Raw genomic sequence first — 13630 nt, forward strand, 5'->3', positions numbered from 1 at the left:
GACCACACTCCCTGTCTACTGCCTGGATAGATAAGGACACTGGTTCTCAAAATGTGGTTCCCAGACTGGCAGCACATCACCAGGGAACCAGTGCGAAATGCAGAGACTCCACCCAGACACTGAGTCCGAGATCGCGGGGCAGGGCCAGCTCTCTGTAATTCCGGTGACCACGAGGCCTGTGCACAGCCTTTCTGCCCTCCATGCCAGCTTTAACCCCCTTATTGGTAATGATGAATATGCACCAAATCCTTCCTCCCCTGCAAACAAGGATGACAAGGACCAAGGAAAGCTTTCTGAAGGATTCAATCATGCAACTCAAGTGGAAGGTCTTCAACGCCTTCCAATAATGAGTGAGTGACAGACATTGTTGGTGTAAAATGTTCACGATAATTAATGTTGAGCACAGAATAAATATCCAGCTGGAAGGTAAAGGGGAACTTCACAAGCACCATCCGAGGCAGTAGTAACACAGATGGGATTTCCGTCATACGTGATATTTTCAATGTTCCTTATCCACTCAAGGTTTCAGAGAGCATGCATGCTAGCTCGCTGGGGCGTGGATGACACAGGTGTGTCCCTGAGCAGTCACCTGAAACACAGTGACGTCTCCTTGGTACCGTGAAGCACACTGCAGATACTCACCCAACAAAGTGAGAACTACTCTTGTCTCTTCCCCACACTGCCACTTAAAAACCTCTCCATGCATATTTCTTATAAGCCTACAGATTCAGCTGTTAGGGACTCCTCTTTGTAGCTGCATTTTTGTTACTTCCTTCAGATACTGGTCAGACCCACTGCTTGTCTCCACCTTCGCTTGCAGCCAGGCTCACGGCAAGCCCGTGTACTCCTGCTTAGCAACTCCCTCCAGGCGGTCAGGAGAAGAACAACCTGGGGCAGAACTGCCAACACCTTCCATCAGGGAAAACCGGTGCAACTCTTCCAGCTGTTCCCTGACTCGCATCTGTCAGCGGCCACACGGGCTTTCACAGCATCTCTCTTGACTGAGATGTCACGGTGTCTCTGAGTAGATTCAGAACCTTCTGGTAAGTGTCCAGGACGGCCTGAGCGGTGGGTCTCTCTGCAGGCACCTGGCTCTTACATGCCTTGTGAATGTCAAACAGGTGGAATCGGACCATGTCGCTCCCTTCCACATGCCCCAGAAGGAAACTGGAGATGTCAGGAATCTTCCAGATGTCGCTCTTCTCGTCATATGCGGGCATGAGGTCGTCCTGGAAGGGCACGTCCTCTCCAAAGGGCCACAGCTGCTCTGGGGCCACGAAGTCCCCATGGAGCTCCCGGTGGCCACACTTCACCAGGGCCCCGGAGCTGTGGTTCACCAGGGGCAGGGCGTCCAGGTCGTTGAGCACGATGCTGAAGTTGGCGGTCAGCAGGTACTGGGACAGGGTCTTGGGCAGGTCACTGGAGTCGCACATGACCAGCGTGCCCAGGGGGCTGCGGTGCAGGAAGTCGAGGATGGCCACGTAGCCCAGGGCCAGCTGCAGCCTGTGCTGCCACGTGTTCAGGCTGTGGTACTTGGCGAGGTTCAGTGTCGCCTCCAGGTTGCCCAGGGAGCCCAAGGGGTGGTACTCGGTGAGAATGGTGTCGTCATCCTCGCAGAAGCCCAGCAGCGTGACCACGTGCTCGCTCTGCAGTGCCTGTAGCATCCGCAGCCCGTGCAGGAAGTCGTCTCTCACCTCCGGCCTGGTGAGCCGTGACAAGGCCACCTTGCGTTCCTTCCACTCGGACAGAAACACCTGGAACAAAGCCACAGAAAACGTCAACCCGGAACCCTCGGCAGCTGGTGAGCTGGGAAGCAGCTGCTTTGAGGTGCTGGCTGAGGTGCGGAGGATGCACAGAGCCAAGCGTGGGCTGTTCCACAGACTCACTTGGGAGCCGGACCAGATGCTGGGTGAAGGCTCAGCCCGCAGGCAGCAGGGCAGCTGGCCTTGGATCGGGTCTGTGGGATGACAGGCTTGCAAAGCAGATGTGGAGAAGGGGGTTCATTCCCCGGAGAGGGGGCTGCACGTGCAAAGACGGGGAGGGAAAAGGCTGGGGAAAGGGCGAGTGGAAAGCTGGAGAACCCCGAGTAGGGAGAGAGTCCAGCCAGCCCATTGCACACACCGGCACTGCCACTCGCTTTAAAAGGTGCAGAGTAAAGCACAAATAGGAACGGCTGTACGTAGGGAACACGCTTTAACACGGTCATGGTTTTCCGTGACTTTGGCTGGAACAGCAGGAGCTGAAATGACGCACTCCACCCTAGGCCAGCCATCCTGACATCGCCAGCCAGCGAGCAGCTGCCCTGCACAGCTGTGCACTCACACTTCTATCACAGGGAAAGAAATAAGAACTGCTGACCCGCTGCTCGAGTCCCCAAAGGGAAGGCAGGGGTTGGAGAGGAGAAAACAGGCTCCAGCTCAGGACCTGGCTGCCCGGGCTGAGCTGTACCCCGTGGGCCATGTCCCTCTGGCTTCCATGTCTTCGTAGTCAAAATAAAGGTTATGGTAGCAACTTGGGGTGTAGTTTTCTAGAGACTTTGGCACTTAAATTAAAGGCAATAACCCGAAATATATAAAAAGCTCCCGAAATAAAAATCTAGCATTATTTATCAAAGCCTAACTGGAACCTGTCCACCCATCAACAATTGGGAAGTGCTCCAGTTATGCAGGGCCACTCAGGGAAGATTATGGGTGCAGCCAAATGCAGATGCTATCGGATGGGGTTTTCACAGATACAAGCAATGTGACAGATGAAAAGGACACAGTGTTTTTATATTATTGTTCTAACTGCATAAAACAAAATTACACAGAAATCTAAGGACGTTTTCTGTTCTCTTTACATGCTTCCCCCCCAACTTTATATCTTTTGGCATAACAAGAAAGAATATATAATACTCTAATATTTTAAAACATTTTTTTAAGGAACTAAAAAATACATCAAATGGAGGAGGTAGGCTGGAGGACTATGAAAATTTACTGTGGGCCTGAGAAGGAAGGTTCATTAACAGAAAAATCCACTAAACTGTCGCCGTTGATCATTTATTCAAACAGTTGTCTTTTAAGACATTCTCCAAAACCCAAATCTAAGAAATTTCACTATAGATAATTTCTACTAAGAAGTCAAGTTGCCCTCGCTGCTGGAATCACTGTACGTTTCATGAGTACATTTCTTAAATTTTAATATGGAACACATTTTATTCTCTTCACAGAGCTGCACAAGCACTGAATTTGATCTCTGACTCCAGTATAAAAATCCTGTTTCTGTTGAGATCCATCACTCCCTTGGGCTCCCCTTCCCCTCACTGGCAACTAGCTTTTTTTTTTTCATATAAAATGAGGATCACTAAAGAGAAGCTGCTATGATTTTTTTACACATTTATTCCACAAGAAATGAGGGAGAGCTTCAGCCACAGGCCTCATAACTTCCCCCCAAACCTCGCTTACATCTCATTCACTTTTGTGCCTCAGATAAGTGAAAAGATTAACTACTACTGATGTTTATTATCAAATATTATTAGTCTTTGAGATCTCTCACAAATATCTGAAACCTCCAATATTACATACTTGCAAGTCAGGGGTTAAGAATCATTTCTCAGCAATCTACCTTTTTAAAAATATTATAAAAATAATCATGAATACTCTTGATAAAAGTTCAAATATGGAGGGAGTAGAACTCCTTCCTCTGAATTTAATCCCCACCCCAAAGAAAACTAGTTAACTGTTGGACTAGTAATGTTCCAGACATCTTTCTATGCTTTTACATGTGTTAATACCCATTTATAAAATAGCATTTGAGTTTGTTATATAAAATGATACTATAATATATATATAAAGAGAGATTCAGGTCATTCTTTTTAAATCTTCATAACATTTCATAGTATGGGTGTACAACCTATACTGGTGTATGTTAGGTAAGATTTTGCAGAAAACCTTTTTTTTTAAACTGAAGTATAATAAAAATTCATTAAATTTGGGACAGATGCTGTCAGGGTGGCTTAGGTTCCTTTTTCTACACAGCTCTGTAATTTTACATAGGCATTTACTATGACCTTATGTGATCTATTTTTAAAGAATTGATGTATATCTAAATAATTTCCCACTTATTTCCTATTAACAACAGTGCTACAATGAATAGCCGTATATTCACATCTCTGTGCACATGTGCAGATGTTTTCATAAGTTGGGGAAGTAGATGGATCACTGAATGAACACTATGTACCATCGCACCCTTCAGAGTCTGGGCCAACATGCACTTTCACCAATCATGTATGAATCTTACGTTCTAGCCTCAACCACACTGCTGCTGCGGCTGCTGCTAAGTCGCGTCAGTCGTGTCTGACTCTGTGCGACCCCATAGACGGCAGCCCACCAAGCTCCTCTGTCCCTGGGATTCTCTAGGCAAGAGCAGTGGAGTGGGTTGCCATTTCCTTCTCCAATGCACGCATGCATGCTAAGTCGCTTCAGTTGTGTCCGATGCTGTGCAACCCTATGGACAGCAGCCCTCCAGGCAGGATTCTCTAGGCAAGAATACTGGAGTGGGTTGCCATTTCCTTCAACCTTACTAAGTGTTACCAATCTACTGGATGAAAAACATTTCCCTGTTTTCATCTGTATTCTCCTGACTACTAATTCATCCCTGGGCATTTGTGTGTCTTCTATGGAAAGTCTGTTCACTATCCTTCATACTATCTCCTCTAGGATTGTTTGCTTCGTGCTTATTAATTTCTAGGAGCTCTTTATATATTATTCATGTGATCCTTATTATAAATATAAAGACAAATTTTAGAAAATAATGGCCCTTTGCAGTACAAAGTCTAATCTGTCTTCATTCATTTAACAAGGTACTTATGTCAATTAAAAAAACTGAAGGAAATCCCTGGCCATGTGAAATTTACATTCTAGTGCACGAGGCAGATGATAAGAGAAAATAAACAGGAAGTGTGTAAAGTCTACTGGAAGGTAAAATACGCTTTGGAGAATAATTAAGGAGGGAAGGGGGAGAATTTACAACTTTATTAGCTTGGGGAAGCTCTCGCTGGGGTGATGCTCAAACAGGAAGCTGACGGAGGTGGAGGAAGGAGCCAAGGGGCTTCTGCGGACCACATCCCAGGCAGGGAGGACAGCGGGGCAATGGCCTCGGGAGATGCGCCCACAGCCTGCAGTGACACAGCAGCGAGTGGTCAGGGGGTGGGGAGTGGAGCCAGAGCAGAGGAGGGACACCGCTGCCCGTGGCCACACACACGCCACTCCAACAGCGGCGAGAGCAGCCGAAGCGGGCCAGGCCGGAGGCAGAGAGCCCCATCTGGAGGATATGGAGACAGGCAGGCACCGGGCACGGAGCCCCGGCTCGGGAGGCGACAAGGCAGAAGGCTCGGAAAGGCCAACTCCTAGCTTGTCCCACGTGCAGAGACACTGCACCCTGCTGAGGGGCTGCGCGTGGATGGACACAGACACAGGGGCATGACAGCGGTGCCTCCCGGGTGGAGGAGAGAAACTCCGGGATTAGCACACACGTGCCACTAAATACAAAAGGGGTACCAACAAGACTCTACCGTAGAGCTCACTATTCTGTAATAACCTATATGGGCAAAGAATCTGAAGGGCAGATGAGTAACTGATTTCACTGTGCTCTACAACTGAAACTAACACTGTACTGTAAATCAGTAATGCCGCAAAATAAAATTAAAACTGAACTTAAAAGAAAAAGGAGGCCTCTTGGCCGTGGTGTGAGTAGCTGGGTGGTGGGAGAGGGGAGGGGGCTGAGGGGATGGTCTATGGCACACAGTCCTTCAACAGCCAAGGTGTGGGGGAGGCAGGGGATAGAAAAGGCCCGAGTTCACCGGCGGATAAAGGTAGGGACGGGGCCGGATGAGGCCACCCAGGCATCGGCACAGAGGATAAGAGAGGTCCCAGAGGAGGAGGCGGTCGGAGGGTGGACACCACATTTTCACACATCTGCGCTCCAGCCAGCCTTCCACATGAAAAACATCACATCCAGCCCTTTCTGGGGTTACACAAAGCTGGAGGGCGCCAGAGGAAGAGAAAGAACCGAATCAGTTCTTCTGATGGGCGCCAACCCAAACGCTCTGCCTCTGTAAAGGACCTTTTCACACCGTTCATGGGGTTCTCAAGGCAAGAATATCAAGTGGTCTGCCACTCCTTTCTCCAGTGGACCACATTTTGTCAGAAGTCTCCACCATGACCTGTCCGTCTTGGGTGGCCCTACAGGGCATGGCTCATAGTTTCATTGAGTTAGAGAAGGCTGTGGTCCATGTGATCAGTTTGATTAGTTTTCTGTGATTGCAGTTTTCAGTCTATCTGCCCTCTGATGGAGGATAAGAGGCTTATGGAAGCTTCCTGATAAGAGAGACTGACTGTAGGGGAAACTGGGATCATAGATAAAGCAAGAAAGTTCCAGATAAACATCTACTTCTGCTTTATTGACTACGGCAAAGCCTTTGACTGCGTGGATCACAACAAACTGTGGAAAATTCTTCAAGAGATGGGAATACCAGACCACCTTACCTGCCTCCTGAGAAATCAGTATGCAGATCAAGAAGCAACAGTTAGAACTGGACATGGAACAATGGACTGGTTCCAAATTGGGAAAGCAGCACATCAATGCTGTATATTGTCACCCTGCCTATTTAACTTATATGCAGAGTATAACATGCAAAATGTGAGGCTGGATGAAGCACAAGCTGGAATCAGGATTGACAAGAGAAATATCAATAACCTCAGATATGCGGATGACACCACCCTTATGGCAGAAAGCAAAGAACTACTAAAGAGCCTCTTGATGAAAGTGAAAGAGGAGAGTGAAAAAGTTGGCTTAAAACTCAACATTCAGAAAACTAAGATCATGGCATCTGGTCCCATGACTTCATGGCAAATAGATGGGGAAACAATGGAAACAGTGACAGACTTTATTTTCTTGGGCTTCAAAATCACTGCAGATGGTGACTGCAGCCATGAAATTAAAAGACGCTTGCTCCTTGGAAGAAAAGCTATGACAAAACTAGACAGCGTATTAAAAAGCAGAGACATTAGGCAACCTTTGTTGATTAGACAACAAAGGTCTGTCTAATCAAAGCTATGGTTTTTCCCACAGTCATGTATGGATGTTACAAACAAGAAAGCTGAGTGCCGAAGAATTAATGCTTTTGAACTGTGGTGTTGGAGAAGACTCTTGTGAGTCCCGTGGACAGCAAGGAGATCCAACCAGTCCATCCTTAAGGAAATCAGTCCTGAATATTCATTAGAAGGACTGATGCTGAAGCTGAAACTCCAATACTTTGGCCACCTGATGCAAAGAACTGACTCGTTAGAAAAGACTCTGATGCTGGGAAAGACTGAAGGCAGGAGAAGAAGGGGACAACAGAGGATGAGATGGTTGGATGGTATCACCAACTCGATGGACATGAGTTTGAGCAAACTCATGATGGGAGTTTGGTGTGAGCAAACTCATGATGGGAGGGAGACCTGGTGTGCTGCAGTCTGTGGGGTCCCAAAGAGTCGGACACAATTGAATGACTGAACTGAACTGAAAGTACCTTGGTTTTAAAGGACAAAAGCAGCAGCTGTGAAAACTACCGGAGGTCTGTGAGGTGGGCACACGGAGGCTGCCAGAGAGGACGATGCCCACGAGGGAGGCATGGGGGCAGCGGGTGGATGGAAGGTCAGGAGGCCGCCCTGGGCACCACCCTGCACAGGCCCTGGGGTCCCGACGTGGGCAGGACAGATGCGCTCAGGATACTTGTGCCATGAGGGCAAATTGCAGGCAAAGAAACAAAGCCTCAGTAACAGCCCTTGAGTGCCCTTGACCTTAACAAACAAACCACACTGCGCACTGCTGAACCTAGTGGGAGTCTGCTGCGATCCTCTAAAATCACGTCTGTCTCAAACAACAACCTGCCATCACCAAAGCTACTCAAAGCCATCCTTTAGGGTAAAAACCAATGCCGAAAATGTTCTGAGTGAACACAATAACACAGAAACAAGTGGGGAGCCACAGGGTCCCTCTTCGAAGGAGACAGAGTTACCTGGCGTCAGGTGCTCTCTCTACTCCCCCCTCCTGCTGACATCTTCACGGCCCGCTGCTGTCAACACCGACCCAAGTGACACCTCCCCCACCCCGAGGGCCACATCTTACACCCAGCAGCCGGGCACCTCATGCGCACACGGGACCTCCCCGGCACTGCTGACCCTGTCCCTCAGCGGCCTGGGCCAGGCGCCTCCATCACCCCGTCCCTTACACCCCACGGTCAGTATAACGGGATGGCCCGCGGCCTCTGTCTGGCAGGGACAGCCAGAACCCACTGATTCCTCACCGGATCCGGTCGGGCTGCAGCCGCCTGTCTCCACGCTCCCCACCCAAGCCGGCACCGCCCCCCCCACCGCATGCAGGGGCAGCGTGCCTGAGGCTGGGAGCCCCCCGGGGCCCTCACCTCTGACTCCTTCCTCGCGTCCTGCCTCTGGTCCCCAGACAGCCAGGCAAGGCCTCAGCTCGTCCCCGGGTTTCCTGGTGGAGCCTTGTCCCCAGATACCCACTACCACCTTGACCCCCCGGGATGACAAGCCCACGGCTCTCTTCCTTGCCCCAAGGGCAAGTTTCAGCCATAGAAACAGAATCTCAGGGCAACGGCCTTTTCGTCACCCTTCATTTTAATGAACAAGCCACATCCTTAACTGACTTCTAGAGTCATCCTGCCTCAGTTAACATGGGCAAAACCGCTGCTGAAACAGCCCATGAGACCGGGCTCTGGAGGCTTCTAATGAGAACTGAACTGGCCCCTTTGGGTTCTCTTTTTAAAGTAAAAAATTTTCTTAATCAACGTAATAGCATGCTGATATAAATCACAGCAATATCTTTTTCCATCTGTCTCCTAGAATAATGGAAATAAAACAGAAATAAACAAATGGGACCTACTTAAACTCAAAAACTTTTGAATGGCAAAGGAAACAATAAACAAAAGGCAAAGACAACCCACAGACTAGGAGAAAATATTTGCAAATAATGTGACAGACAAGGGATTAGTCTCCAAAACTTATAAACAGCTTGCTCGCATGACGCTTAACGGCATCAAAACAAACCATCCAGGCCTCCTGGTGGATCAGTGGTAAAGAATCCATCTGCCAGTGCAGGGGACAAGGGTTCAATCCCTGGTCTGGGTGGATTCCACATGCCTCGGGGCAACTAAGCCCATTGCGCCACAACTGCTGAGCCTGTGCTCTAGAGCCGGCGTGCCTAGACCTCTGCTCTGCACCAAGAGAAGCCACTACAAGAAGCCCGTCACCCCAACCAGAGCTGCCCCCGCTCACCGGAACGAGAGAAAGCCCACGCCCTGCAATGAAGACCCAGCGCAGCCCCCAAAAATAAATAAACAAAATGAATTTTTAAAAAAAGACGTAGATAATAAACACATAAAACGGATAACCAACAAGGACCTCCTGTACAGCACAGGGAACTCTGCTCAGTGGTATGTGGCAGCCCGGATGGGAGGGGAGCTGGGGGAGAATGGATACATGGATATGTGCAGCTGAGTCCCTTTGGTGTTCATCTGAAACTATCACAACGCTGTTAATTGTCTATACTCCAAGGTAAGATAAAAAGTTTTTGAAAAACAGCACCGTACAGCTGGAAAAATAAGAACCAGAAAAACTTGCCCCAAACCCTCCTTCAGCATTGCACGATTTCTATCATTTTTATATTTTTTACGTATTGAATCGTGCAGATAGGACAGCCTCTGGCACAGCTTTCCATTTTGCTTTTCTACTTAGGACAGCATTCTCACGCTGTGACACAGGGTTCCTAATGACCCCTCTTGACTGCAGAACACCCTACAAGGGGGTGGGCCACCCTTCACTGGGATGGCGTCCCCGCAGTGAGGTTTCTGGGGTGACGCCAGCGCCCTCCTCCAGGCTGCCTGCCCCCTTGACGGCGGGCGGGACTCACCGTCTTCACGGCTCCCTCCCCGACGCGCTTCAGAGGCCTCACTTCCGTCCTCAGCTGCTCGCAGGACAGCCACGGGGAGCAGGTGGTCGTCTGCCCCATACTGAAGTGGCCGGGCGGGCAGCGGCCGGGGTGCGCCACGGGGCCGCGGGGTGCGGTGACGAGCCGGTCGAGGCAGAGGTAGAGGAGGACGTTCATGAGCGCCATGGACAGCAGCAGCCCCACGGCCGGCGGCAGCTCCCTGGGCGCGGGCCCCTTCCTGCCTTCCAGGGGCCTTTTCTCCATGGTGCTGCACTCCGCTGGCCCCTCAGACGGAGACACGAGGCACGGTCACAGCCCAGCCTGTCTCAGGAAGGACGGAGGGGCCGGGGCTGCTGTGAGCATCTGGGTTTGAGAGAAGCAGCTGCAGGTCGGGTGCCCGATGCCGGCTCCTCCTGGAGCCCGACTTTCTACTGCAGGGTAGAGCAGAAGGCAGCCTTGGGCCTGTCCGGCCGTGTCTCTGTCTCCCCCACAGCCGCCTGCACTGAGGAAAGGCAAGCACCGCACAGCCAGCAATGCTAAGAGGAAAGCAAACCGTGGCTCTGGAGACGGCAGGGGAGAGAGAAGCTGGGCTGGGGGCTGTCTGGGATGCTGAGGGGCTGGGATGCTCCTTGGGAGGTGCTCAGAAGCCCTCTGATGCTTTTAAGAAGCGAAGTGTGAAAGGGTGCTCTGGGGGGTTGGTGTGGGGTTGGGGGTGGGAGAGGCCAGGTGGGAGGCCTGGGCTGGAATCCAGGACGAGCGCTGATGAGAACGCAGGCGGTCTGACAAGGGTGAGGCGGGGCACAGGTGACTCTCAGCGGCCCAGGAGCAGGTACGGGGCCCAGCACAGGGCAGGAGCTGCTGCCTGGCCATGGGGGGCGAGAGGTGGGGAGGAACCTGCATGTCGGGCGCGGGGCCCTCCAGGAGCCCGGGGTGGACACTGGTTGCCACCCACAGGGAGCGGCCAGAGTAGAGGGCGCGGGCTTAGCCACAGCACGGGACACATGAGACACAGTGACTGATGGACCCTGGGTGTCGGGGCCGAGGACACAGCGATGCGAAGCCTTACCTGCTGGAGGGGGGGCCTTCCTTCCCGCTCAGGTTTCTGGCCAGACTCCCAGGTCAGTCAAGGCTCCAGCTGGCCTCGCGCGCTGGTTTGAAAGCGCTCTGCCTCTAAGTACCAAAGAGGAGGTCTGTTGAATTTTGAATAAGACTCGTGACTCTGCACACAAACGGCCACAGTCTGAGCAGCCCTCTTTTCCAGGCCCTCCCGGCCAGGGGTCTCCCAGGCTCCCGATCTCCAGAGCGGTACAGGGGGGCCGGGAGCCCAGGCCTCCCTGCCAGCCACCCTCTGTCCCCAGCCGCCCCCCTGACCCCCATCACTCACTCCTGGAACTCACTCCTCCCACACATCTTAGGCAGCCTGTACATGCCCTGCTGCGGGCACTACCAAGTGCCAGGCCACCCTCTTTGAACGACGACTGCCTTCTCACTGCAAACTGTTCTCTGCAAGTACATACAAGCAGAAAGTCTGCAGCTCCAGGACCTGGCGGGGAGCTTGATGCCTCCGCTCTTGTCTGGAGCAGCTAAGTCGCTTTGCCTGGAGAAGCCACTTCTGACCCAGAGCTGGTCTGTGTCTCTGATCCAGAGTTGAGCACAGGAATACAGCCATTATTTTGTAGTAACTTTTAAGTGGAACATAAGCTTTAAAAATACGGAGTCACTATGTTGTATGCTTGAAACTAACAAGATAGTGTAAATCACCTACAATTCAATTGAAAACCTAGGCTGAGATGTAATTCACATACTATAAATTTGAGGTTATCACCTCACACCTGTCAGAATGGCCATCACTAAAAAAGATAAGAGATAACAAATGTTGGTGAGGATGCGAAGAAAAAGGAACACTCTGACACTGTTGGTGGGAACGTAAATTGGTGCAGCTGCTACGGAAAGCCATGTGAAGGTGCCTCAAAACACTAAAATTAGAACCATCATATGATCCAGCAATCTCCTGGGTGCATATCCAAAAAAAAATCTCTACTAATTTGAAAAGATACATGCACCCCTATGTCCATAGCATCATTATTCACGATAGTCAAGACATGAAAGGAATGGTGTCTGTCAACAGAGAATGAATGAAGATGCTGTATTTTTATGTACATATATATATATATATAATCTTAACATGAAAAGATAAAAAAACACTTCCCAAACTCAACCCTCCCCCCTCAGATCCGCTCTCTTCAGTGCTCGCAATCTCAGAAGTGCCAGCTGTCACCTCCCAGTGACCAGGCTGCAGGCGTCAGCAGTGACAGCGCTTCTGCTGAGCAGGGACTGTCAGAGGGGAGGGACTCGTCTCAGCCACACCACCCTGGACATGCCAGACCGCATCTCCCCTCCGAAGCTAAGCGGTGTCAGGCTGGGTTAGTAGGTGGATGGGAGAAGGGAGGACTCTGCCACGGGTCAGTGTACTTTGCCCTGATGGGAAGAGAACGTGGGGCTTCCATCATCTCTGCCGTCACCGCGAGGAGCTCAGGGACCCCCGGCTCTGCTCCAGGCTCACTCAAGCCCCTCCTCTCTGGGACGAGGTGGGGTGCTCACCCACGGCCCGGGTCCTGCCAGCAGCGCCCAGTGACGGCCCGGGCGTTGTCTGCTCACCGTCCTCGAGATTCCGGGCCCGCATCTTTCTCTCCGGCGCCCTCCCTCCAGGCGTCTCCCAGGACTCCGGTGGACGCTGCGACGACGTTCACCACTCCGGCCTCACAGTCTCTGGAGCGTCTTCCCTCAGTGCCTGATTCTTAGAAGCTGACCTACAAGAAACAGGCAAAACCCCTGCCGTCTCTCCTCTGTGGCATTTAAAGCGACCAAGAGTGTCTCGACTTAGACCTGAGGTCAGAGGCCAGAAGAACTTTTTCCCATAAAGGGCCAGAGAGTAAAAGTTCAGCTTTAGGGGCCAGAGCAGTAATCAAGGGACCACAGCACTGGGACTTGCGGGGCATGCAGTGGCCGTGCAGAGCGACCGGGGGACAGTCACAGTCCCTCCATCCGGCCGCCAGAAGCAGCCGGGCCCTCCTGCACCAGTGGGCGAGCGTGGCTTTTCTCTAGCAAGACTCTGCTCACAGACACTGGGATTCGAGCCTCATGTCACAAAAGACTGTTCCTTTGATTTCTTTCCCCCAGAATTTAAAAATGTGAAAGGAATCCTTAGCTCACGGGCCACCCGAGAATGGGTGTCGGGAGGAGCAGCTAGCCGGCCTGCCTCGGGGGATGGCATCCCTCAGGTGATGTCACGGGCCCCTCTTCCATTCGCCTTCCACGTGGTCTCATCCATGCACACGACTCAGGCAGCCGCGTACACGCCAATGGTTTCCAGCCTCTGCTGTAACCTGGCTCTTTCTCCTAAAGCATCACTCAGCCGGGGACCCTTCAAGGTCTGGGACGTCCACAACTGAATTCCCCCTCCTGTCGCCATCATGCCTGCCACTCAGGGCTCCCCACTGTGACGGGGACGCAACCGGGGAACTTGATGTGTCCCCCTCAAGCACGACAGACCAGTCACCATCGACAGTCGCTTCTCCCCCCGAAAGCTCCCGAATCTGCTCGCTCTCCCCTTCCCTTGCTCCTCTACCCCGTCTAAGCATCTCCTACCTGAGCTTCT

At 51.5% G+C, this 13630-nt stretch overlaps 2 protein-coding genes across 6 annotated transcripts in view; both read right to left on the reverse strand.

Moving 5' to 3' along the window:
- The window catches only part of HGSNAT (heparan-alpha-glucosaminide N-acetyltransferase), a 54006-nt gene extending 41346 nt beyond the window's left edge, over positions 1–12660 (reverse strand). Inside the window, exons 1-2 of the mRNA XM_055566964.1 lie at positions 12631–12660; positions 11039–11142 (exon numbers count right to left, since the gene is read on the reverse strand). The gene's annotated coding sequence lies outside the window, so the exon portion shown is untranslated. The remainder of the gene's footprint in view (positions 1–11038; positions 11143–12630) is intronic.
- POMK (protein O-mannose kinase) lies at positions 287–12666 on the reverse strand. 5 transcript variants are annotated; one of them, XM_055566971.1, is made up of 4 exons: positions 12631–12666; positions 11039–11142; positions 9955–10335; positions 287–1754 (listed from the first exon to the last, which is right to left on the reverse strand). In XM_055566971.1, exons 3-4 carry the CDS (start codon positions 10234–10236, stop codon positions 984–986), a joined length of 1053 nt encoding a protein of 350 aa, XP_055422946.1. In that variant the 5' UTR covers positions 10237–10335; positions 11039–11142; positions 12631–12666; the 3' UTR covers positions 287–983. The 5 variants fall into 5 exon arrangements, with proteins under 5 accessions (XP_055422946.1, XP_055422942.1, XP_055422941.1 ...); XM_055566967.1 differs by having other exon boundaries at positions 9955–10403; XM_055566966.1 differs by having other exon boundaries at positions 9955–10508.
- Positions 12667–13630: the final 964 nt, after the last annotated feature.

The sequence above is a fragment of the Bubalus kerabau genome, chromosome 2 (assembly GCF_029407905.1).
Source record: "Bubalus kerabau isolate K-KA32 ecotype Philippines breed swamp buffalo chromosome 2, PCC_UOA_SB_1v2, whole genome shotgun sequence".
Taxonomy (NCBI): domain Eukaryota; kingdom Metazoa; phylum Chordata; class Mammalia; order Artiodactyla; family Bovidae; genus Bubalus; species Bubalus kerabau.

Bases quoted from the DNA above. Each gene is read 5' to 3' on its own strand.
- POMK (XM_055566971.1), bottom strand. From the start codon at position 10,236: ATGGAGAAAAGGCCCCTGGAAGGCAGGAAGGGGCCCGCGCCCAGGGAG. The intron at 1,755-9,954 runs GTGAGTCCCGCC...GCTTTGTTCCAG, and splicing joins GGGAGGGAGCCGTGAAGACG to GTGTTTCTGTCCGAGTGGAA.